The 23,244-nt window shown below is 54.3% G+C and overlaps 7 protein-coding genes across 7 annotated transcripts; 5 read left to right on the top strand and 2 right to left on the bottom strand.

The window, feature by feature from the left end:
• Positions 1 to 2,417: 2,417 nt before the first annotated feature.
• On the top strand, positions 2,418 to 6,923 carry IE81DRAFT_358742 (putative CRM1-nuclear export factor, exportin; the record flags this gene model as incomplete). The annotated part of the gene is made up of 12 exons (XM_025516705.1): positions 2,418 to 2,423; positions 2,517 to 2,600; positions 2,699 to 2,800; positions 2,932 to 3,004; positions 3,074 to 3,531; positions 3,654 to 3,807; positions 3,881 to 4,107; positions 4,174 to 4,350; positions 4,420 to 4,657; positions 4,729 to 6,145; positions 6,214 to 6,399; positions 6,467 to 6,923. The coding sequence occupies 12 exons, from the start codon at positions 2,418 to 2,420 to the stop codon at positions 6,657 to 6,659; spliced, it is 3,315 nt and encodes a 1,104-aa protein (XP_025368689.1). The 3' UTR covers positions 6,660 to 6,923.
• Positions 6,924 to 7,073: 150 nt separating this feature from the next.
• Positions 7,074 to 9,743, bottom strand: IE81DRAFT_341972 (hypothetical protein). The gene is made up of 7 exons (XM_025515676.1): positions 9,364 to 9,743; positions 9,081 to 9,212; positions 8,952 to 8,998; positions 8,768 to 8,846; positions 8,368 to 8,669; positions 7,812 to 8,284; positions 7,074 to 7,704 (listed from the first exon to the last, which is right to left on the bottom strand). The coding sequence occupies exons 1-7, from the start codon at positions 9,645 to 9,647 to the stop codon at positions 7,138 to 7,140; spliced, it is 1,884 nt and encodes a 627-aa protein (XP_025368688.1). The 5' UTR covers positions 9,648 to 9,743; the 3' UTR covers positions 7,074 to 7,137.
• Positions 9,744 to 9,972: 229 nt separating this feature from the next.
• On the top strand, positions 9,973 to 11,475 carry IE81DRAFT_324386 (putative N-acetyltransferase 5). The gene is made up of 4 exons (XM_025514219.1): positions 9,973 to 10,602; positions 10,731 to 10,872; positions 11,022 to 11,106; positions 11,191 to 11,475. The coding sequence occupies exons 1-4, from the start codon at positions 10,213 to 10,215 to the stop codon at positions 11,228 to 11,230; spliced, it is 657 nt and encodes a 218-aa protein (XP_025368687.1). The 5' UTR covers positions 9,973 to 10,212; the 3' UTR covers positions 11,231 to 11,475.
• Positions 11,476 to 12,101: 626 nt separating this feature from the next.
• Positions 12,102 to 14,361, top strand: IE81DRAFT_324385 (UDP-glucose 4-epimerase). The gene is made up of 8 exons (XM_025514218.1): positions 12,102 to 12,435; positions 12,602 to 12,863; positions 12,999 to 13,250; positions 13,329 to 13,480; positions 13,630 to 13,816; positions 13,899 to 14,019; positions 14,156 to 14,195; positions 14,284 to 14,361. Exons 1-8 carry the CDS (start codon positions 12,339 to 12,341, stop codon positions 14,301 to 14,303), a joined length of 1,131 nt encoding a protein of 376 aa, XP_025368686.1. The 5' UTR covers positions 12,102 to 12,338; the 3' UTR covers positions 14,304 to 14,361.
• A 723-nt stretch (positions 14,362 to 15,084) lies between these two features.
• Positions 15,085 to 18,182, top strand: IE81DRAFT_170480 (hypothetical protein). The gene is made up of 4 exons (XM_025510619.1): positions 15,085 to 15,497; positions 15,567 to 16,300; positions 16,586 to 17,399; positions 17,493 to 18,182. The coding sequence occupies exons 1-4, from the start codon at positions 15,451 to 15,453 to the stop codon at positions 17,947 to 17,949; spliced, it is 2,052 nt and encodes a 683-aa protein (XP_025368685.1). The 5' UTR covers positions 15,085 to 15,450; the 3' UTR covers positions 17,950 to 18,182.
• Positions 18,183 to 19,315: 1,133 nt separating this feature from the next.
• On the top strand, positions 19,316 to 20,967 carry IE81DRAFT_324382 (nucleic acid-binding protein). Its single transcript, XM_025514217.1, has 4 exons — positions 19,316 to 19,662; positions 19,924 to 20,008; positions 20,168 to 20,274; positions 20,520 to 20,967. Exons 1-4 carry the CDS (start codon positions 19,434 to 19,436, stop codon positions 20,567 to 20,569), a joined length of 471 nt encoding a protein of 156 aa, XP_025368684.1. The 5' UTR covers positions 19,316 to 19,433; the 3' UTR covers positions 20,570 to 20,967.
• A 415-nt stretch (positions 20,968 to 21,382) lies between these two features.
• IE81DRAFT_330811 (hypothetical protein) lies at positions 21,383 to 22,928 on the bottom strand (the record flags this gene model as incomplete). Its single annotated transcript, XM_025515209.1, has 5 exons — positions 21,383 to 22,039; positions 22,097 to 22,361; positions 22,438 to 22,501; positions 22,590 to 22,608; positions 22,773 to 22,928. The coding sequence occupies 5 exons, from the start codon at positions 22,926 to 22,928 to the stop codon at positions 21,383 to 21,385; spliced, it is 1,161 nt and encodes a 386-aa protein (XP_025368683.1).
• Between the last annotated feature and the right edge of the window lie 316 nt (positions 22,929 to 23,244).

The raw sequence follows: 23,244 nt of genomic DNA, 5'->3' as shown, positions 1-23,244 counted from the left end.
TAGTGACTCGCTCGTCAAGGCCTCATGTGTGCAGCTCGGGATGGCTTGCATATCTAGATGGAAGGGGCTTGACCTTAGTGTGAGTCACGAGTATCGATGCTGCTGCGGCATGAGAAGGGGGGAGCGGACACCCAACTCCCTCTTCAGACTAACGTCGTTCCTGCGTCTCCTGTCTCTGAACCGCGTCATCTCTTGAGACGCTTGCGGCGCGCCATGCAGCCGATCATGCGCAGCTCCCTCGGCCCTTATCGCTTCGCCGAATCAAGAGGCTTCTCATCCATTGTTGACTTCGCGCAGCGCTCAAGCGGTTTGACCAAAGATCACCGGGGTACGACTCGTGACACCAATCAAGAAGCTGTCGTCGTAAAAGGTGCTCGATGGGCCCAGTGCGCTAGCCATGCGTGCTGAGTCCCGCTGCTCAGTGCACCGCGACTGCTGCGCCTGCGCACGGAAAGCGCGCAGCAGGAAGCCATCAGCACAGGTTCTTTTGCGCGTTGGACGCGTGGGTTCAGGGCAAAAATCAAGGAATCTCACCGGGTGGAACGAGTCACGAGTCACGAGCCCATGCAAGGCAGGCAGCGCAACGAGTCACGAAACGCTGCGGATTATGGGGTGGTACTTTCGCTGGACCCGCAGTCTCCTGGGCAAGCCTATCGATCTTGATCCGACTTCCAGCAGAGCACCTGACCTCCCCGCCGTATCCGCATGCCTTCCCGCTCCCATTGGCCAGAATGACTTTGGTCAAAGTGGGGAACATCTATACAAGCAAAAAGAGCGCGGTCCGCGCATCCGACCACGGAAGCAGGGCTGCACAGACTTCGCGATTGCTGCGCGGTCAGGGATTGTGGCAGCAACGGCTTCTGGTGCACCCATCCATTATTGGCAATATTCAAATTGGCTCGCATGTCTGGATGACGAAATCCGTGACATGAATCGGCTACAAAGCGCTGATTCCGTACGTTCGCACCGCAGTCGTGAGTGTGCTTGTTGCACATTCTCCTTTGAGAGGGGTGCCTGACTGATGAGTCACGCAGCAATCTAAACGGACAATACATGACTCCGACGCTTGTCTGACCCGTTGCTGCTCTACCCTGTACGGCTTGCCATTTGGCCATTCGCGATCATCACCTGGTGTCTGTAAGGTCCTTCCGCGACGCATGACCACAAGGTAGCACTAATATTTCAGCGTCTGATTAATGAGCCGCTCAGCTTGGAGCGCTGGCCGAGGCTATACACGCAACGGCTCTATCTTTGTTGGCCTCTAGCGTCAATCATTGGTGATTGTGCGCGGTATTCACCAGGACTATTGGAAGCGGAATTCAACGTTCGTGATTGAGGATCTGGTGTCTCTCGGAGACGTCTTTGCGATGAGGAGCGTGACGATAGAAATCATAGCCCCTAGTCCGTCAGTGTGGGTGGTCACTTCGAGGATGCTCAAAGGCCATGTTCACGGGCTGTTTCAGTACCACCACGAATCACGACTCAGACTGCAGCGTGCTGGATGACGCCTGTCCCGTTCACGTGGAACTAAAGGTGGACGGTGAATCAGAGAGTGTGTCAGCTTGGCAACCTGCTGAGCCCTCGCATCGCGTTCCAAATTCTGAGTGTGAGCCACCTGGGCAGAGGAGGACGAGTTGAGTGTGAACTCATGATTGGCAATCTGTGGGTTTGGACCCAACGCTGCGGTCTTGAAGTCTGATCAGATTGATGAGAAAGGCGTTCACACCTCCCGCAGCCTGATGAAGCGGACTTTATATGAGAGACGAAATCGCCTGGAACCACTGAGGTAGCACTTGTGGCATAAGGGCGCATCAGGCCGCCGCCGCTCCATCCTCGCCCCATTCGTTGCCATCACAACGCCAAGCTAATGGTCGGTCGTAGGACGAAGATGTCGTTCTTGGCTGACTAGCATTTCAGCCTAGGACATGCGCAGTGCGGCATCTACAACGCCCTAGGAGCTGCCTTATACAAGCGTGTGACTGAGGCGTGTAGGATCGTGTGACATTGTGGGTAATCATCGCTCTGTGAAGGTGAGCACGACCTGTTGCAGCAGTCACGAATGGTGAGCCGGATGAGTATACAGCATATACAGCATATAGGGTCTGTCGCGCTTCTTTCGTACGAAAGCGTCCGCACCAATTTCAGCGCGAGCATCAGGCGCGTCTCGTCGCGCGCACGCATCGAGGTGCATGCTCACACCAGCAGCAGCACCTGTCCATCTCCACTCGTGCACATGCAACTCTCGCACACCCTCATCCTCAAATCACTCTCACACGCAGGCCATCTTGACGATCTGCTCCGTCAAGGATTTCGCGTATCGAAGTCCGAGTCGGGCAAGAGTTAACCAACAGTCTGTCATCCAGGTAGGCGCTACACCTCGAGTTATACAGCTCCGCTGGAGCCTCAACCCACGCACCATGGACGTGAGTGTCGAGGCACCGCCCGAGGCTCTTTCCTATCGTCAGCACACGTGCTGACCTTTTCAACATTCATGCTGAACACTGTATTGTTTGCAGGGCATTCTCGATTTCAGCCAGGATCTTGATGTTAGCCTGCTGGACCGGGTCGTCGGCGCCATGTTTGGCAGCGCCCGTGAAGACGTGAGTGCCCTCCACGCCACTAGCGTTTCGCGGCGATCAATGCTCGGTACGGAGCTCAGGAAGCTCATCCTTGGTCGGGTATCATCTCACTGCCGTAGCAACGTATGGCGCAACAAGTTCTTGCTCAATTCCAGGAGCATCCGGAGGCGTGGCAGCGGGTTCCCGCCATTCTTCAGCAAAGTTCGAGCGAACACTCAAAGGTGAGTCCCTCAACGCGCTTGTTCAGAGATCAACGTGGCTTGAGGAGCGATGTGGTTGGACGTAGCAAAGGCTTCACCTATTCTGGCACACTCCCTGAGCTGATCTCGGGTCTTTGCACGTTTGCTCCCAGTACATCGCTTTGCAAATCCTTGACAAACTGATTCTGACCAAGTGGAAGGCTCTGGCCGAGGATCAGCAGCAAGGTGAGTACTGCCTTGGCGAACGCGAGCTGGGCGAGCTGCTGACACTCAGCTGTTGATTCCGTCTCATAGGCATTCGCAACTTCATCGTCGAGACGATCATTGGTGTTTCGTCCGATGAGGCTTCGCTTAGGGCACAGCGCACCTATCTCAAGAAGCTGAACGTGACGCTTGTGCAAATCCTGAAGCAGGAGTGGCCCCACAAATGGCCGACATTTATTTCCGACATCGTCTCGTCGTCACGCACCTCTCTATCCATCTGCCAGAACAACATGGCTATTCTGCGCTTGCTGTCGGAGGAGATTTTCGACTTTTCGCCCGAGCAGATGACCACGACAAAAACCCAAAATCTCAAGAATCAAATCTGCGGAGAGTTTGCAGAGGTGTTTCAGTTGTGCACCGAGGTCCTCGAGAAGGCTCAAAGGCCCAGCCTTATCCAAGCCACTCTGGAAACTATGCTCAAATTCTTGAACTGGATTCCCTTGGGTTACATTTTTGAGACCAACGTGATTGATCAGCTGATCAACAGGGTGAGTGGCGCTTATCGACGCAGGGATTGCCTGGGCTAGTCAAAATCGCGGGAGACGCAGTATACATGGCCACTTGTGATTCGCGTGCGATTTGCGACTGACGCCCATCTTCTGCACTACAGTTCCTCGAAGTACCAGAGTATCGCAATGTGACACTGAAGTGCTTGTCGGAGATCGCTGGCCTTCAGATCAAGACTAACTCGTACGATGAGAAGTTCGTCGTCCTGTTCAACATGGTCATGACCTCGGTCAATCGCATGATCCCTCCAAGCACGAGTGAGTCGTAATACTGAAGATCTCACTGCTCAAGTCGCGCTCCTCGCTGACACTTGGCTGCTGTGATGAACAGACTTCGCCGAAGCGTACGAGTCTTCGTCAAACGATGACCAAGAGCTGATTCTCAACTTGGCATTGTTTTTGTGCAACTTCCTGAATGAGCGCTTGCACCTTGTGGAAAATGCGGAGAATCGTGAGGTCCTTCTCAATGCGCACCTTTACCTGATCAAAGTTTCTCAAGTGCCGGAACGAGAGATTTTTAAGATCTGTCTCGAGTACTGGTCAAAGCTCGTCGCGTCTGTGAGTGTACTGGGGCAAAGCGCGTCGTGTCGCTGCACTGACAAATGTTGCGTCACTTGGCTTCAGCTTTACGAGGAGATGCAAACGCTTCCCATGGCAGAAATGAATCCTCTTATTGGGCTGAGCTTGGGCAACGGGTCCTCTGGCGCTGCCGCTTCGCTCGACTTGAGGAAGCACACGTACGGCCAGATTCTCAGCAATTTGCGTCTAGTCATGATCGAACGCATGGTCAAGCCTGAAGAGGTGAGTTTGGTGGCTATGACAGCCTCTGGACAGCTCCCATTGCTGACAAAATGCGCGAATCGCCTCCAGGTCCTGGTGGTGGAGAACGACGAAGGAGAGATCGTGCGAGAATTCATGAAAGAGAGCGATACCATCGTGTTGTACAAATCCATGAGAGAGGTGCTGGTCTACTTGACGCATCTAGACACCCTCGACACGGAGGAGATCATGACACAAAAGCTGTCCAAGCAAGTAGACGGATCCGAATGGAGCTGGGGCAACCTCAATACATTGTGTTGGGCGATCGGCAGTATCTCGGGTGCAATGAGTGAGTCGCCATCTCGACTCAGCGAGCGAGAAGGCGTGCCGCTGCTGATGCATCGCTGGCTGCGCCCACAGGCGAAGACGCAGAGAAGCGGTTCCTGGTCACAGTCATCAAGGATCTCCTGGGCCTCTGCGAGATGAAGCGCGGAAAAGACAACAAGGCGGTCGTCGCTTCGAACATCATGTATATAGTGGGCCAATATCCACGCTTCCTTAAAGCTCACTGGAAATTCCTGAAGACAGTGGTCAACAAGAATTTCGAGTTCATGCACGAGACCCACGAGGGTGTGCAGGACATGGCGTGCGACACATTCATCAAGATCGCTCAAAAATGTAGGCGACACTTCGTCATGCAACAAAAGGACGAACAGGAGCCTTTCATCGACGAGATCCTTCGTACGTTGCACCGCATCACTGTTGATCTTCAAGCGCATCAAGTCCACACCTTCTACGAAGCGGTCGGATACATGATTGCTGCACAACCGAACAAGCCGACTCAGGAACGCTTGATCAGCAAGCTGATGGAATTGCCAAACAGTGCTTGGGACTCTCTCATGTCCCAAGCACACAGCAATGTTGACGTCCTCAACAACTCTGAAAACATCAAGATTCTGTCGAATGTCCTCAAGACGAATGTCTCGGCTTGTTTCTCCATCGGCACCTACTTCCTACCACAAATCGGCAGAATCTATCTCGATATGCTCGCGCTCTACCGAAGCGTGAGCGGAGTCATCAGCGCCAAGGTGGAATCAGACGGCCTCATCGCTACAAAGACTCCTTTGGTGCGCGGCTTGCGCACGATAAAAAAGGACATATTGCATCTGGTCGAGACTTACGTCAAGCGCGCCGAAGACCTGGAGCAGGTGAACGTCAATCTGATCCCCTCTCTTCTGGACGCCATTCTCGGGGACTATCACAACAATGTGCCGCCTGCGAGAGAGGCTGAGGTGCTCAACGTCATGACCACTATCACCGCTCGCCTCGGTGCACTGCTCACCGACAAGATCTCGCCGATACTCGATGCAGTCTTTGAGCCCACGCTAGGCATGATCAACCGAGACTTTGCAGAGTACCCAGAGCATCGTGTTGGCTTCTTCAAGCTGCTGCGCGCCATCAATGCACAGTGCTTCCCAGCGATGCTCTCTTTGGACCCATCCAAGTTCAAGCTCTTCGTCGATGCCCTCGTATGGGCTTTCAAGCATGCTCAACGCGATGTTGCCGAGCAGGGACTCAACACCATGCTGGAGCTGTTTGCCAATGTCGCTCAGGAAAGCGCGGAAGTCAGTGCAGGCTTCTACCAGCAATACCTTTTGCCAGTCGTGCAAGATGTCTTTTTCGTTCTGACAGAGCCAGATCATAAAGCTGGCTTCAGACTGCAGTGCATGCTTCTGGCTCGGATCTTTGCAACCGTTGCGTTCGAAAAGGTCTCTGTGCCATTGGCAGAAGGGGTTACGGACAACCACTCGTACCTGCTGCAGTACTGCTCCAATTTGTAAGTGACTGGGACCCTTAAAGTGGGGTGTCTGCAGATGCTGACATTGTTCTACAATCTTTCAACAGGCTCAAGACTGCTTTTCCGCACGTCGATCCCAAATATGTAGACTCGTTCCTCGAAGGCTTGTCGAAGCTCAGCGTCTCACAAGATCCCACCATGCGCGCACTGACCTTCCGCAAGGCTGAGCTGCGCGACCTCAACATGCACGAAGCCTACCACTCTGACCTCAACGGTCGTGACTCTCAATTCCGGTCAGTTTGCAAAGCAATGTTGGTGCTGTTTTGCCTTTCAAGCTTACCATGGTAGTTTCTCGTACAGCTCTCTCATGCGCGACTTTCTGCTCACGACGCGTGAGCTGGCCGGCTCGGAGGGAGATAATCAGGATCTCTTTCAGGATGACAAGGCGGAGAAGGCTGCTGCTGAGGCTGCAGAAGCTAGAGAGAAGGCTGCAGCTGTGCCTGGTATGCTCAAGCCATCTGAGATCACCAAGGATGAAGACGAGGAGATCTGACTACTGCAGCAGTTGCTCTACTAAATTTGCCACGACATGATGAGCCTTGGACTTCGAGCTGCTGTCTGGCCACCTTGTCGGCAGAGGGAACGACCTTGAGCATGGTAGTCTTCGGCGTTTTGTTTGGGCGGTTCGCCGCAGCCAAAATCATTTTAGCTAGTCTTCGAACACGCCCACACGTCTGAGCGTGGTTCAACTTGAAATGTAACCTTTTTTCCCAAACGTCGATGGTGCGAGCGGCAAGTCACGAGTGTGCTCGCTGCCGAAGAATGGGTGCGAGAGCTGTCCCTACAAAAACGGCTTGCAAGTCTCCTCAGCTCATGTTTCTCGTTCACGCCAGCGGACGCGGCTCGTCCTTTATAGTGAGATGCGGCAAGTCACGAAGTGGGCGTCAGTTGATCAACAAAATGACAGGGAGGTGTGGCAAGCGATGAAGATGGATGATGCAAGATCGTGAACATATATGATTGAAATTTTTTCAATCGACCAAGCCAGACTGGACACCCTGGCCGGGTAAAGCCTGGACGAAGCTTTTGACATTCCACGCGGCTGCGTCGTTCGTATCGTCTGCGTCTGAGCTGGGCGCCGGGATAGCGCCGGCTCGAAGGAGGGTTTGTAGGGTGCTCAAGAGCGTCTCTTTGGAGACTGTGCTGGTAGAAGTATCTTGTCCCGTCTGCTTCGTCTTCACATTCCCCTTGTGCGTTTGGCTTGCAGCGACGCTGGACGAATGAACAGAATGCTGTTCTTCGAGCGAAGAACGCGAATCTCCTACCCAGCGCACACGCTCGTACCACAGCCTCACATCCGATGCTTCGTAGCCCATTTCGCTCTGCACGAATCGCAATGCTTCGTCTTCGTCCGACGTGAACTGAACGATTTGAGCTTGAAGACGATGGAGAAAGTCGCTGAGGATGTGCAGCTTGGTGAGACTTTTTGAAGAGTCGGAGGAGGAGGCAGACGATGAAGCGTTGGAGAGAACGGTGGGTACGGATGCGGCTATGCTCCAGCTGGGCCAGGGAGTCGGTACGTTTCCGATGAAGCGCACCTGTAGCATCAAGTGCGCAGTGTGCAGTATCAGCAGAGGCGTGCCTGTCAGTAGCCTTCGTGCACCCATCTCTCTCCATCCTGACTCCCAGCGGCGCTTTCACTCACCTCTCCAGAGTCCACAAAAGGTTTCGTGGTGAACCATTCCCACATGAAAGCAGCCGTTTCCGGTTTCTCCACTGATTGGCCATGCTCAGAACGATGCGATGGGCCCTGCTCAGCACCAGGTCTGCTCTGATCAGACCTCATCTGCACGGCCGAAGCGCATAGGCTCATAAAGGCTTCGATGTACTGCACGCCGCTCGAGCTGCTAGAACTTTGTGACGAGGCGTCGTTGGAGCGCAAAAGGGAGATCCAAGGAGCTGTTTGACAAGGATGAAGCATGATCCATGTTTCGTCCGTCACTGGATGGTTGCCTAGCGACAACGACGCCCACTCTGAAGGTGCATTCCGAGCATCTGCGTCCAGGCCTGTCGGTGCGGAAGTGGTGTGGATTGGGAGAGTGGTATTGCTCTTCTCGCCCGTATTTCGAATAAGCAATGAGGAGCTCTCGATTTCCGGTAGAGTCAACAATGTTCCTTCTGTGGTCGCGCGACATCAGCAAAGCGATGCAATACATGTCAAAAAGCGAGCGTAAATTCGACCGAATGAGAGCTGAGCTTACCCGCTGTGCTCGCTCTGAAATAAAGCACCGGTGTGCCCCAAGTAGAGCTCCTAGCAATGACCTGCTGCACGCGCAACACTGTCCTGCGAGCCTCCTCATTCTGTCTAGCTGGATCGGCAAGCAGATCGAAAGAGCGTTCAAGTAGAGGAACAGGCGCAGCACTATACTTCCATCCTTCCGAGAAGACGTGTGCTCCTAGCGAAGGCTGAGAAGAGCCGTCGGAGTATTTAGACACGTACGATTCGGCAGAATCTGCGAAGTCTTCGGCACTGATTTGTCCACTTGCAGTGGAGACAGGCGCGCTGGGGGCGAAGAAGACGATGCAAGTGTGAGCAAATTCAGATCTCTTGCGCTCTGCTGCGCTTGCTGTTGGCATGCGCATCGAAGACAAGAGACTGACTGCGATGACGCCGATGGACCTGAAGTTTGTTTGGGGGGAAAGTTGACGCCTCTGCGCAAGTTTTCGAACGTATCTTGCACTGGACCAAGGGCAGAAGTTGGGCGTGATATCGTGACAATTCAGCAGCTGCCCTGTAGTTCGACAGCATACAAGCGCAAATTCCTTCTTCTAGCTTCACTCTTACCTTTAAAGTGCACCTCTGACGCTTTGCCATTCTTGTCTGTCCATCCTCTGCGAGCGGTGCAGGGTGAAAAGGGTCGTGCTGATTAGTGGCTAGATTCGCTGTCGTGTGGTAGAGCTCAGCATCACTTACTGCAGCAGGGCCATGACGCTGGCCATGACCATGCTACCGCTGCCTACTCTGCTGATGCCAATCTTCTCTCCCTTGAGGTCCTCAATGCTCTGGTATCGCTCGGCATGTGGCGATGTACCCGTAATGACAGCCCTGCAATGAGTCGGAGTGATGATTCGCTCTCAACTTTTGGTGCGCTCCATGCAGCGAGCACAGCACTCAGCAATCAGGATGAATGCTCTCACTCCGACTTTCCGCGCCTTCTACTTCCTCGCTGCAGACCGCTCCGGAGCGCCAGACTCACCAATTCAAGCTGCTCTTGACGTAACTCCCCACAAGTTTGAAATCCTCTCTTCCTTTGGCAAGTGCAGCAATCAGACTCTCTGTAAGCGCAACAGCCACATCTATTTTCTGTTCTTGCTGCATGGCCTGATCAGATGAGAGGGAGGAGAGCATTTGACCTGTGCCGCTGGGTTGTGAGACGAGTTCTAGGTGAGCAAGTCCCCATGACGAACGACCTAGCTGTAGTAAGGGAGAAGAGAAATGCTCGGGAACATAGCCGATGCGTAGTTTGATGGGCTCGGTCATGCTCGCAAGTGTGGCAAGATGAGCTTGTGTCTGAGGCGGAGCAGCAGAGTGGAGAAAGGTGATGAGGGTGAGCAAGGAAAGAGCTTCTGCCCTGACTTGCACCTGTTCATGGAATAAGGCGCGAGACTGCTCCGGATGAGCTTCGGAGTTACACCGGCCGCGCCATGCTCCGCGCGAAAGCCCTCCTGCCTTCTGTCCGTGCGCACTCGATCCTTGACTGCAGCGCTCGGCAGACGCACCACGTGACAGTCCCCATGCATTCCTCTCCACTTTGACTCAAGACTCATGACGTGAGGCTCGATCCGACCAAGATGGCGATCAGCATCTTCTATTGATCTGTGCTAGCGACTGCCGCTGGATCATTCTTCAAGGCAATCACCCATATCACCATCATCATCGCCACGCCACGCCACGCCATTCAACTTGCTCTCTGCTCACCTCGTGCTGTTTCAGGCGCTCTCATCGCAGCGTACGCACACACGTGTCCCACCCTCTTCGCCGTCATCCAGCAGCTACTGAACACAAGCGCACATACCCACATCTTTGTCCCACAAGGCGTCCAGACATGTCTTTGTTGACGCCTTTTAGGGCAACAGACCTATTCAAGTTCAACCAGATTAACCTAGATCATTGGACAGAGACTTATTCTCTATCTTTTTACCTCACCTACATTTCCAAGTGGCCCGAGCTATGCTACACTCAGTACAGCAGCAGCAGTGGCGGCTCTTGCAATATCAAGTCTGCGGCTCGGAACGGTGCGTCGCTTGAAGGGGGCCACGCATCGATGATGGGATATGTGATCGGTAAAGCGGAAGGAAGAGATACAGGCATGGAAAGGGTCAAGGAGAGGCATGGTCACGTTACTGCTATCACTGTCGCGCCCGAATTTAGACGGTTGGGAGTGGCCAAGGGTCTGATGAATCTTTTGGAGGATGCCAGTGAAAAGGTGTACAATGTGAGTCGTGAGCTCAAACGCGAATGTGAATGGATGCGTTGGGGAACGGGGACGTAGTATGGTGCGAAGCAAAATCGGAATGAGAATGGGGGAAATTGAAACACGTTGACGCGCCACCCCTTTTGCAGTCTTACTTTGTAGACTTGTTCGTCAGACCTTCCAACAACCTCGCCGTGTCAATGTACGAAAAGCTGGGTTATGAAGTGTACCGCACGGTAGACAAATACTACTCTGGAGGAGGAGCAGGAGGGACTGACGAGAACGGATGGGGTGAGTATTGCAGAGTGCTCTCCGTTTTTTCTCCATCACGTCTCGCTGGACTCGGGCGTAGCGTCGACCAATGAGAGCCGTCGAGGAGAGACGGGCATGCTGACGCGGAAGTGGCACATACTTTTCGTGTCGAACCCTTGTCTTTGCAGATATGAGAAAAGCGCTCAGTAGGGACAAGAAGAGGGAAACAGCTCGAGATGGTAAGAAGGGAAGAACTGTAGTCGTCAATCCCGAGTGAGTGCGCGCATGATGCTTCACCCACGAACCGCGGTCGAAGTGGTTGTAGCTGACGCGACTCGATCCAATCATGACCTACAGAGATACGTGGTTCGAACCTGCTCGAAGACCCAGACCTTGACGCAGCTTGTCATTCGAAGTCATGTGAATATAGAGTCATGACTCTCCTAGCCTTTCGAGCGGTGTGTCGGGGCCATTCTTTCTTGATTCATACTGACGCCTACGTCGACGAATGACTTTGAGCGACTCGCTCGAAGGCTGCCTCTGATGCTCTCAAGACTAAAGGCAGCAATCGTGAATGTTCGGATCGAGAATCTGGAATCTAGGCCCTACAACGGGCATCACGTGCTCGTAGTAAAGTTCAAGCATGCGAATCAAGAATTTGAATTTGAATCACGAATCATCATCAGAAGGTGAATCAGAAGAGTCACGAGTCGTGTAAGTCACGAGTGGAGGAGGTGCGGTCAAGAGTCTGTTGTGATGCGTAGGCGGACGCTTCTCTGGACGGGCTATATGATGCTGCATGCGTGGGTGTGCGCAGCAGGACCGTGCGCTGCTGCAGCCCGGCCTGTCCAGTCAGAGTTCAGCGTGCGTCCGAAAATCACGAATCTGAATGAGCAGACATCAAGATTTGCGTGCACCTAATGCATTCTGATTAGGGAGTAGGGCAGCAGAGCAGCATCAGCGATGCGTCCATGAGCATCGTCCGCCAACCTGCACATCATATGCTGGGCGAGGCAGCGCGCGTTGCTTCTGGCGTGCGCCTCCTGCCGCACCACCTTACCGCGACTTTGCGCGATCACGCAGCACCCATCACGCATGTGCATGTGCTGCAGCAGCATATGCATCACGATGAGGAAGCATGCAGCAGCAGCCCCGAGTGCGAATCTTTGAGTCTTGAGTCTTGAGTCGCGACGAGTGGCGGCAAGCAGCAGCAGCACGAATGCGAGGCTTTCTGTGCGTGCGCAAGCTAGCTAAGCATTCAGATTCGTAATTTTGTCTCAAATTGTTCCGAACGCAGCAGCAAAGCAGCGGGAGTCTGACGGCAGTCGTCGCTTTCCGCATGAGCTAGAATCACGAATCACAGTATACGATAACCTGCCCACCGCTTCTCGGCCATCTTTGCTCTTGCTACCAGAGCTGGAGCATCGATTAGCACTTCGAACCACCATCCACCTCATCCACCATTTGCTTGGAACCCACCTCATCCCTCCGCCTCATCGATCAAGATGGTCAAGCAACGCGTGCTCATTCCCGGTGGAGCCGGATACATCGGCTCTCACGTCGTGCTCTGCGTCCTTCTCACCCGTCGTTACAAGGTGACCGGTGAGTCTATGCAAGCCTCTTCACCCAGTGCTCCAATATCAGCTCTTTCTGCGCATCTCACAGCGAGCAAAATTGTCGAGGTTGCAACGTCGAATGTACGCGCAAAAGTCCACGTCCTCCGGATCCACCTGACCTTCCATTTTCTTTCAATCCGCTCCTCGATTAGTGCTGGACAACTACCACAATTCTTTCCCCACTTCCCTGGAGAGGGTCTCCAAGATTGCTTTGGATGCCCTTCCCGCTGATGCGTCCGAGGAAGACAAGGAAGCTACGAAGATCGATGTAATCAAAGGCGATCTCAGGGATAAGAGCACTGTGGACTCGGCATTCGCAAAGTATGCCGACAAGAGCGCGGATGACAAGATCTGGGCCGTCATCCTTGTTGCTGCCCTCAAGGCTGTTGGCGAGAGTGGAGAGATTCCGATCGAGTGAGTCTTCCATCGCGTCGAGACGTGTTCCTCGCCTTTGAGCGCTAGGCAAGCCTGACAGGGCTGTGAATGCCAGTCAGGATCAACTGCGGGAGGGCTTCGCTAACGCTCTGCCGCACGCACCGATTCGCGCAGTTACTACGAGGTCAACATTTCAGGCCTGATCACCCTCATTCGAGCTATGCAGCAGCACAAGGTCACACGTCTCGTGTACTCGTCAAGCGCTACTGTGTACGGTATTCCCAAGACCATCCCTATCCCAGAGACCACACCTTTGGCAGCTGAGAGCGTTTATGGACGCACGAAGCAATTCAGCGAAGTCATCATCAAGGATGTATGCGATGCTTATCCCAAGGAATGGAGAGCCATCGGGTTGAGATACTTCAAGTGAGTCTCGGATCAATGCATTTGAGCTGTCAATACGCCGGTCTCGCGCCCTGACTTCTTTCCATGCGATTCTCACAGCCCCGCTGGTGCTCATGCATCTGGTCTGATTGGAGAGGACCCCAGAGGCAAACCAGGCAATCTGCTCCCGCTGCTCTCTCAGATGGCAGTCGGAAAGTACAGAGACCCAGGTCTCAAGATTTTTGGCAACGACTACCCCACACCGGACGGAAGTGAGTCTGACGGAGCAGAAGAGCGTGGTTCGGATGAGCGCACAGGCGTAGACTTGCGTGTACATGGCAGGGAAGAGCATGGGTCATGAGTGTATACCAGAGTGTTAAAGGTCAGTTCACTGACGCTCGTTAATGCTGCGCAACCACAGCCTGCGTCCGAGACTACCTCCACGTCATGGACCTTGCGGGTGGTCACATCAACGCTCTCGATGCGCTCGATGATGACAGCAAATTCGCCGATACCCCTACTCCTGGCAAGTACAAGGCCTACAACTTGGGTCGAGGCAAGGGCATGAGCGTTCTGGAGATGGTCGAGGCGATGAGAAAGGTGACTGGGTGAGTCCTCAGCGAGCGGCAGATCAGCTGCGACATCTTCTGCAGGCAGGGACTGAGCGGACGTGCGCGATTGGTCACACAGCTACGAATACCCCTACGAGATTGTCGGAAGACGTCTTGGGGATGTGCCAGACCTTACTGCTGACCCCACACTGGCCGAGAAGGAGCTTGGCTTCAAGGCCAAGTACAATCTCGAGGAGATGGTGAGTCTCTGTGCGAAGGGAAGCCCAACTTCATTGGAGATAGGGCGGTGGGGGGCAGGCGCGCGCTTTCGAACGCAGACAGAAGCAGTATTTCCTGATCTTTACCGCTTGTCGTCGTCCGTCAAATCGTCCTCAGTCTCGCGACCTGTGGAACTGGCAGAGCAAGAACCCCAAGGGTGAGCAGTGTGGAGTTTGCGCTGTGATGTGTGGTGTGTAGTCGACTGACATCACGCCTTTCGACACGCGCGATGTCGCTCGTGACAGGTTACGAGACTGCAAACTAGATCGCACTACCCAGGTGCTGTATTTGAGAGAGGAGATGCGAAGGCAAGGGAAGTGGTATGTAGAGCATGTAAGATGCACAATGTGTGCCTTCAGTGCATTTGGAATTCAAATCAGTTGGATGCAAAACCAACAATGGCTTTATATAATCTGGCGCAGGGTCGTTGGTCAAGGCCTCGTTCGCCAAGCCTGATATTTCCCAATCTTACGGTGCGGGAATCTGAATCGAGTGGAGCATTCTCTCGACCTGGGCCGAGATTCTTGGATAGATACATGCTCCAGGGAAGCACCCACCTTTGAAACTCCCGACTTTTTGATTGACAATGGTGAATCCTCCCTCGCTGTTCGCTCTGCTCCATCTTGATGAACACTCCACGCGCTCCTCCCACATTTCCGTGGAACGAGCTCGAATTTCGACTCGCCCCACTCTTGACCATCACTTCTTTCCTTGGCGAGACTTGAACCCCATGCCCATGGCGTTTACAACATTCAGATTATTAATTGACCTTGCATCATGTACGAAAAAGGACCAACAGGATGATCGTCGGGCACGGCGTTTGAGCTGGGCACGTGACGTTGCTATACGAAACTTTGAGGCCTAAGATTGAATCACGTGCTCTGTCAACCCGGAATGCCTTGTTTTTTCATTTTTTGATTTTTCTGCTGTTGCACAGGCACGAGGTCAGCCTGGCGGAACGTGATGCACGAAGCATCAGCAGCAAGCAAGCTGAGCTTGCCCATGTCTTTGAAAGGGGAATCTCGTACTTGTTTATGACTTACACTCTTGACTCTTGACTGTTGACTCTCTTTTTTCTGATTTTGATATCTTTGTATCAAGTCTCTTTTGATTTCCGGCTTGCTGACTTGCCTTCCGAAGCACAACTAACGTCCCTGCTCCACGACTTGAGCATTTTCTCGCGCATCCTGTACCTTCCTCGACACCGCCCCACATTCTCATCTTGCTGCTTGCCCTGATCGCTACCCACGAGCAATTTGCGTGGCTGAGCATCGAGGCCCTCCGCACGTCTGCTACAGAAACGCTTTCGGACGGATAGAGCGCTGGCACTGGTGGCTAGTGCTGGTGTTCGGACTGGAAGCGCGCCCGGGCAAGGTCACCAGAGGTGCTCAGACTGCGTGACCGACTTCAGCATGGTCTCGTTCAACTGCGAAGGATGTTTCGACGTGATCAAGAAACCGTGAGTGGTGTAAAAGTCTGCTGCCCCCTTTTTCATCTGGCTCCACTCAGCCTGCTCTTGAACACTAAGCTCGCTTCTTGTTCTTAGCAAATTGGATGCGCATCATCAGAGATGCAAAGCTCCTTTTACGTGCTTGGATTGTTCTACCGTCTTCAACTCTCCCCAAGCTTGGAAACCGCATACTACGTGCATCTCTGAAGCTGAAAAGTATGAGAGGAGCGTGTACAAGGGCAACGCGAATGGCAAGGGGAAGGGAAAAGGCAAGGCGCAGCCTCAGGAACAAGACCAAAGAAAACAGGGTTTGAACCCTGCGGTCATAGCGCAGAGGAAGAGTGGTGATGCTTCAGCTCAAGCCGATGTCCAGTCCGCATCTCGTGCCAAAGGGAGCGACAGCGCAGCGGAACTTGCTAGCGAGGTTGCAGCCGCTTCGAAGACAACAAAGAGCCCAAAGTCCAAAAAGCGCAAAGAGAGCGATTCGGGGGAAGAGGTTGGAGCTGAGCAGAAGGCCGACCGAACAAAGAAGAGCAAGAAGGACAAGTCGATAGAGTCGCCGGAAGAGAAGGCGGCGCGCAGAGCGGCCAAGGCCCTGTCCAAGGAAGCAGAGCGGAGTGGGGAGCAGTTGCAAGCGACTAGCGTCACGAATGCACGGGTGGCAGACGAAGCACCGACCTCCGCTACGGCACGCGTGGAAGCAAAGGAGAGCAAGGAGGATAGGAAGGCGAGAAAGGAAGAGAAGAGGAAAAGAAAGGAGGAAAAGAATGTAAAGAAGGCAAAGAAGGCTCAGACGGCACAAGCGCTTGGCGGTGAGTATGCTTAGGGCGCTCAGGGAGGTGGGAAGCTGGAAGAGCTGGACATGTTGTGGGGGTGCCAGCATACGCAGCACACATTGTCTGGCAGCCGAGAGGGGGCCCAAATAAAGCATCAAGCATTGATCATGCTTTGACCACAAGAGCACCTCGACTACTTGCAATTACATGAAGTTAATGTGGCGGACGACTGGGCGCAAGAGGCGTGTCTTTGGTCCGCTTGTCGTCCTGCTTGGATGCTGACCAAGCCGTATCTCACCGTTTGCGCCTGTAAATGCGCAGAACAAGCGGAGTCATTTGCAGATCAGGCCAGGGTAGAAGAGCGGTCGGCCCCAGGCTCCGTCATTGAGCGCTCCTTGCCCGCTCAGCCAACGCCGGGCCTCTCGACCTGTACGGACACACCGCCTCGACGTCTCGTAGCTGTGGCTCCGAGCACTGCGAGCGCTTCTCTAGCGCCATTGCCTGCTGTTCCCAGCTTGGTGGCAGGTTCATCTGGCGGCAGCATCACGCGCATAAGCGGCGGGCGACAAAAACAGCGTCTGGTGGGATCGGCAAGCAAGAAGAATACCAAGTGGTCTTTGAACGAATCTTTGCCGGGACACAAGCTGTTGAGCTCGATGGGATGGAAAGCGGGTCAGGGGATCGGGAGTTTGATAGAGGGGAGGCAAAAGGGCCCAGTGGCGGATAGCGTCATATTGAAGTTGGACAAGGGAGGTATTGGAGCGATGAGAGCTCAGAGGGAGGCAAAGCAGGGTGGAGACGAATGGATCGCATCGAACCCGGCGGGAGCGAACGATCTGGGCGATTTGTTCGCTAGACTCAATCAGCACACTTTTGGCATCCAGCAGCAGCAGCAGCAGCAGCACCAGCAGCCCGAGCAGGAGCATCGAGAAGCGAAGGACGAAGTTGGTGGGCAGGTCAAGAAGAGAAAAAGGGATGAGACGAAGGAGGAACGCAAAGAGCGCAAACAGGCGGAAAAGATTGCGAAGAGGGGGTTAAAGGAGGCTGAAAAGGCTGATGCGGGGTGTGCGCGTAATACTACTGTGGAGGCCGAAGCGGTGGAGCAAATCAAGAAGAACCTTCCGATTCGAGGAGCGTGAGTGTCGTCGAAGCCTGTGCGCCTAATCATCTTTTTGAAAAGAAAAGCTGAATAGCAGGATTTGTTGATGATCATGATGGCACGTGACAGCTCAAGAGCAAAGTACCTGCGCGCAAAGAGAATGGTGGGGCAAGACCAGACCAGCGTGAACGAGATACTGGGAATCGTCTCTTCGCCTTCGGGGAGCGCAACGCCTCAGCAATCGCAAAGTGGGACGAGCACGCCTCTTGTCGACGCGCCCAAATCGGCGTCTCGATCCGCGGCCAATTCAAAGCGTCCAAGTGGCGAATCATCATCATCATCAAGCTTGCCGAACGCGCAGACGAGAGGGATTTCCACTGCAGCTCGAACAGAAGCACAAGCGGTCACGGTCGACCCCTCCTTCGAACCTGGGGCGGGAATGAGAGTGTCCAACTTGAGCGTGCAGGAATACCTCACCAGAGCTCTCATGAGACGCAAAGCGGAGATTGTCAAGAAGAAGCAAAGGGAGGAGGGAGGTGTTTGGGACAGAGCGAGAGAGGTGCAGATCAATCTGAGCGTTCGCTGAGCTGCATGCGAGCAGCAAAAAAGAAGTACCCCTTTCTTGATGGGCGCGGGTTAGAAGCGCACTCTACATGGATCTTGCAAGACGCACGTCAGCGTCCTCCACGGATTCTGCTCGCAAGTCAAATGGTCAATCATGCAAGGATTGGCCTGTACGCCCCAAAAGGCGCTGCTGCCTTTACTGACTTATGGACGATTGCAGGATGACTTACCAAGGATTGTAATAGTAGCTCTCGCCTCCAGTCCGCTCCATCGTTCCATTTTCGCAGCTTTGCATCATCGCACAGGCAAAAGGACAAGCTATCACGGAAAGATCGTATGCTGCATCTAACGCGGGGCAAAACACCGGATCTAAGCCGCAACAAGCCCAATGCTGCCTGACTTTGCTCTGCTGCTGCAAAGCAAAGCAAAGCAAAGCAGCCAGACCATGTACTCTAGTATTTTGTTTGATGTCACGCGTGTCATTCAGCTCATCGTCGCGAAGACCGTGCGCCTCGCGTCGTATGCTGTCTGAGGCGGATCAGGGCACCGCGAAGAGATGACTTCAGCTTCTCCGTCGAGGGTTTCGGGAAGGGGGGCCACGAATTCAAGATGGAATGGCAGATCGCCGACGGAGGGAGGTTCAACAAGCAAAGGAAAAGTTCAAGAGCAAAAAAAGCCAAAATGTAGAATTGGCGCTCAGAGTGTGGGCCCAGCTTTCAGCCTTTGATGAGAGGGAGTGGGGTGTGTACGCGTATAGCGTCTGCACGGTTCGTCGATCCCGAGTGTCATCGTTGATGAACTTGCTGCTGAGCTTGGCGCAGGCCCTCGTCTGGGCAAGCATCACGAGGTGCAGAATCTCGGAGAGGAGGGGCTTTTCAATCACGAGCTGATCCACATGCATGGCAGCTGGTATGGTATGCCCACAATCTAGTCGCGAGCGGGCGAGCGAGCGAGCGCACACATTGTCCTCCTCCTTTCTGTGTCAGAGCTCTGTTCACGAATCGCTACAGCATGTGCATGGCGATGGAGATTGTGAATGGGATGGGATGGATGGCCTCGGCGAGTGCGGGATGCACGCACGCATGGCGCTGCTGCTGTGTCAGTCGCACGCGCATCTGCGCACTTTAATTCGCTCGCTTTCTTTTCCCTTTGTCCTCATTTGGGCGCGTCGCGACCGCTTCGCTCCACCGCGCAGAGAGATCGCCTTTCCGTTGTGCTTTCGCAGCGCGACCGCGCGCCGCGACTGCACAGACCATGCACGTACGCGCAGTCGCTGTGGGGCGCAAACGTCGTCGCACGTCACATGTGTGCCGTGTAGTCACGAGTGTGATCTTGTCCCTACTTTGCATTTTGATTCAAAAAGGGAGGGCGATTCACGATTTGCAAAGAGGAGATGGACGCTTTGAATCCCTACGTCCATCGCCCTCCATCTCACCTACCCAGTCCCCTGATCGCACGCATCAAAAGCCAGCGCTTTCGCTTCGCTTCAGCTCAGCTCCCTCAATCATGTCGTTCCTCTCAGCTCTTCGAAGCTCTGCGGGCTCCTTGGCTTCGCAGCAAATGCCCGCTCGAGCATGCTTCTCGTCCAGCGCGACAGCGAGAGATTTGGCTCGCATGCAACTGTTGGGCAGGTTGACGGCTGATCCGGAAATCAGACCTACCAAGGCTGGAAAGGAATATGCTAGGTACACGGTAGCCACTACCGATCCTCTTGGACCTCCCGACGAGAATGGAGGTGAGAAGGGCTAGATTGTGATTTGTGCCGAGCGAAGGAGCCGTTCGGATCCGAGAGAGGGAGGGGGGTGGGGGGCATGGGGAGGGGAAGAAACGCAAGAGGGCGGCGGGAGTGGAGAGTGGGGAATGCCTCGAGAGGCTTGTCCTTGCGGGGCCTTGGGCATCTCGCGAGGCCACATGAACCCTGTATCTTTCATGTGGACCGAAAGCGTCTCCCAGTTCATCGCGGCAGGTGCTGATCATGCTCATCTTTCAAAACCAGAGCGTCCTCCACCCACCACCTCCTACCACAAGGTCTTCGCCTTTGGGGACAACGCAGTGCAGCGTCTTCAAAACGTCAAGAAAGGGTAAGTGTCCAATCTCCTCCTTGAAATCGATCGACGACGCTTGCTCCGGTCTCTTTTACGTATTCTGCCTCTGGTCGTTGTGGATCGCCTGATCAGTGCTGACTTTTGACTTTGGTCGTTCTTGATGCGCGCCGGCGGCGGCGCCCACTGGCACAACAGCTTCCAGGTGCTCGTGGATGCGGATTTCAGAATTTCTCGCCTGCCAGGTTCGGAGGAGGAGGGTGGGGAAGGTGCTCCTGCCCAAACCAACATCCTCATCCAACATCGTGAGTTTGCATCAGCGTTCCAACTTGGTGCAGGGCGGTATGGCAGTAGCGGGCGGTTAGGACGCCATGTTGCGCAGCGGACGATCAAGCGAAAGGCAAGAGGGAGTAGAGTGGAGGGAAGGGGCGGGTAAGCCCTCTGCGTGCATGAGGAGGCGTGAGGCGCTCGTCGCACCTGCCTACCCACTCCGTCAATGTCCCCGTACCAGCGAAAGCTGACGCACACGGGCCGCTCTCTCCCTACTCAGGTTCCCTGCAGGTAGTCTCCAAACCTCGGAGCGAAGCTCCACCATCCTGAATGCAGTGCTCTCTCTCTCTCTCTCTTGCGGTCTCAACAAACTTTCGCGCACTCTCGCCTCTCAATCGCAAAAAAGACTCTTGGTTCCTTTTTCCTTTTGACACGATCGTGTTGGCTAGATGCTGTGGGCAAAGAGCACAAAGGAAGGCCCCGGAAGATTTTTTTCCCTCCCAAACATTTCCTTCGCCCCCTCCTTCTTCTGATTGGGGTCTGAGCGGCATGAATGGCATGACTCGACAAGGGCGAAATCACACTGTACGCAACTTGCACCAATGTTCGAAGCTCCCTCTTTTTGGTGTCGTGCAGGGGCATTTCAATGAACGTTCTGGTTTGATGCCTTGCAGTGTGCCCAGCTTGCCAACCATCGTTTGGGGCCCCCTTATCTACACTGACAGGCAGTCACGAATGCAAGATGAGTTTCCGCCCCCCGATGGCCTCGCGCCTTTTAGCACTTTCAACTTTTCTTCGCACCAAGAAAGACAGGGGACAAGATTTCGCCGCGGGATTGGATGCGTGTTTTCAGGGCAGAAGAGAAAGCGCAAAGAAGGGCCCATGCAGCAGCAGCGTCATTCTTTTTCATTTTTCTGCAACTTTTTTTGTGACATTTCCCCTTCAGCGAGGCTTGCTTGTGGGGGGGGGGGGGAAGGACAAAGGTGAAGAGCAAGTCGAGTATGAAGAGCGATGGAGAAACGTGCTTCATACGTTGTAGAGCATTTCGAAGCTCGCTCGGCACGCACGCCACAGCGGGAAGGGGCGCACAAAGCTGAGAAGTCAAAAGCTGATGTATGGAAAAAAACAAAGGGGAACACCCGCTCAGACGCCAGGTGCAGAAGGAGCGGTATCGGGCTCAGGCTTGGCTTCAATAGCGCTAGCAGCCACCGCTGCCGCATCGTCCTTTCCACCCTCTGCCACCTTGCGTTCCGTCTGCACAGCCACCTTGACTCCAATCTCTCTTCCCTCAACCGTGATGCCCTTGATCTTTTCCAGCGCCAAAGTCTGCGTAGCCTCATCTTTGAGATCGACGAATCCAAAACCTTTCGTCTTGCCAGTGTGAGGCCTCTTGACCACCTTGGCGCTCTTCACCGCATCTTTGCCGCCCAATCCCGCACTCTCGGAATCGAAGACGGCGCGCAGCTGAGCATCGCTAAAGTTGAAGGGCAGATTGGAAACGAAGACCAAAGTCTTGCTCGGAGTGCCTTCGGGCGTTCCCTTGGGCTCGCGAGGCTTCTTTGCGGGTTTCGCCTTCTTGCCGCCTTCAGCTGCTGCAGCGCCATCCTTGGCTTCGCCATTCGCGGCACCTGCTACACCAGCTTTACCCTTGGGCTTGGAAGCTTTGGCAGCTGCTGGCGCGCTCGCCTTTGTTCCGGTTGCTTCTTCCGCAGTGGTGGCTTCGCCTTCTGCGGTGCCTTCTTCGCCTTCATCAGTACGAGGACGACGTCCGGTTGCCTGATGAGAAGAGACGAACGCGACCTAGTGAGCGTAAGGATCTCATGTCATTGCTGCTCATCATTCTCGCAAATTACTCACGCCTCCACGGCGACCTCCGCGTCCTCGTCCACGAGCTGACTTGGCACCCTTCTTCTCGCCATCCACGGCATCGGACTTCTGAGCTGCCTCCACAGCAGCTCTGGCAGCTGAGCGAGCCTTGGCGCTCTCCACGTTGATCTCGCGGCCCGCAATCTCGCGCTTGTGGAACAGTGTGACAGCCTTGTTGGCTTCGGACTCGGTCGTGAAGGTGACGAATCCGTACCCGAGGGAACGAGTGCCGCGAGTGATGATTTGAGCGCTTGTACTAAGGCCAGCGGCAAGATCAGTTCAGCGTTGGCGGCTTGCACCTCACTCGAGACGGTGATGGCCCTCGCACTCACACTGTACCAGCCTCGGAAAAGAGCTGCTTCAGTTCGTCCTCCGTGGTGGCGAATGCCAGATTGCCTGGGCAAAAAAGAGGAGCGAGAACCTTTAGTGTCAGCATGAATGCGTTGGATATAGTCGAAAACGATGCATGCACTAATCTACTCACCAGCGAAGACCTGCTGAGCCTGTGACAATTGCAGAGGGGAAGATGAGAGCATGAGGTTTGACGACTGCGTCAGCAGACAGCCAAGGATTGGTGGTCGCTATCGTGTTCCAGACTCTGCGCGTCGATATGCGGAGTTTCGAGACCCATTCTAAGCTGGTTGGCTTGACCAGTAGCGTCACTCACCTTCTTGTCGTCGTCGGCAGCAAGAGCGCCAGCAGCGGCTGCAGCCGGGTTCTCGCTACTAGCCTGCAAAGGATTGTTGGTAGCTGCAGTACCTTCAGCAAGAGCCGGCGCAGCAGCAGCAGGCTGGGTGGCAATGTTGGCAGAGTCGGCAGCCATCTTGGCTATGAGCGCGGGAGGGGGCTGGCGGGAACACGAGCTGAATGAATCTGCGATGTGATGTGGAGCTCTCGGTTGCAGCTCTCTTCGTCTGGTATGCTGGGATACGATTTGCGATATCCAGCTTTGGACCTCAACAGCCTGACTTGTTGACTGCAGGACTACCTGGTCAGATTGGGGACGGGGTGGCGTACGAAGATTGACGAAACAACCACGGATTGACTGAGCGCTACCTTGGCAAGCGAGAATTGACTTTTTGATTGTTGACAAGGGCGAGTGAACAAAACTTCTTTATCGATGAGCTATTGGACTTGGG

The sequence above is a fragment of the Ceraceosorus guamensis genome (genome assembly GCF_003144195.1).
Source record: "Ceraceosorus guamensis strain MCA 4658 unplaced genomic scaffold IE81scaffold_41, whole genome shotgun sequence".
Lineage (NCBI taxonomy): Eukaryota > Fungi > Basidiomycota > Exobasidiomycetes > Ceraceosorales > Ceraceosoraceae > Ceraceosorus > Ceraceosorus guamensis.
The sequence above is the reverse complement of the archived record's forward strand: the minus strand, read 5'-3'. Positions and strand labels throughout refer to the sequence as shown.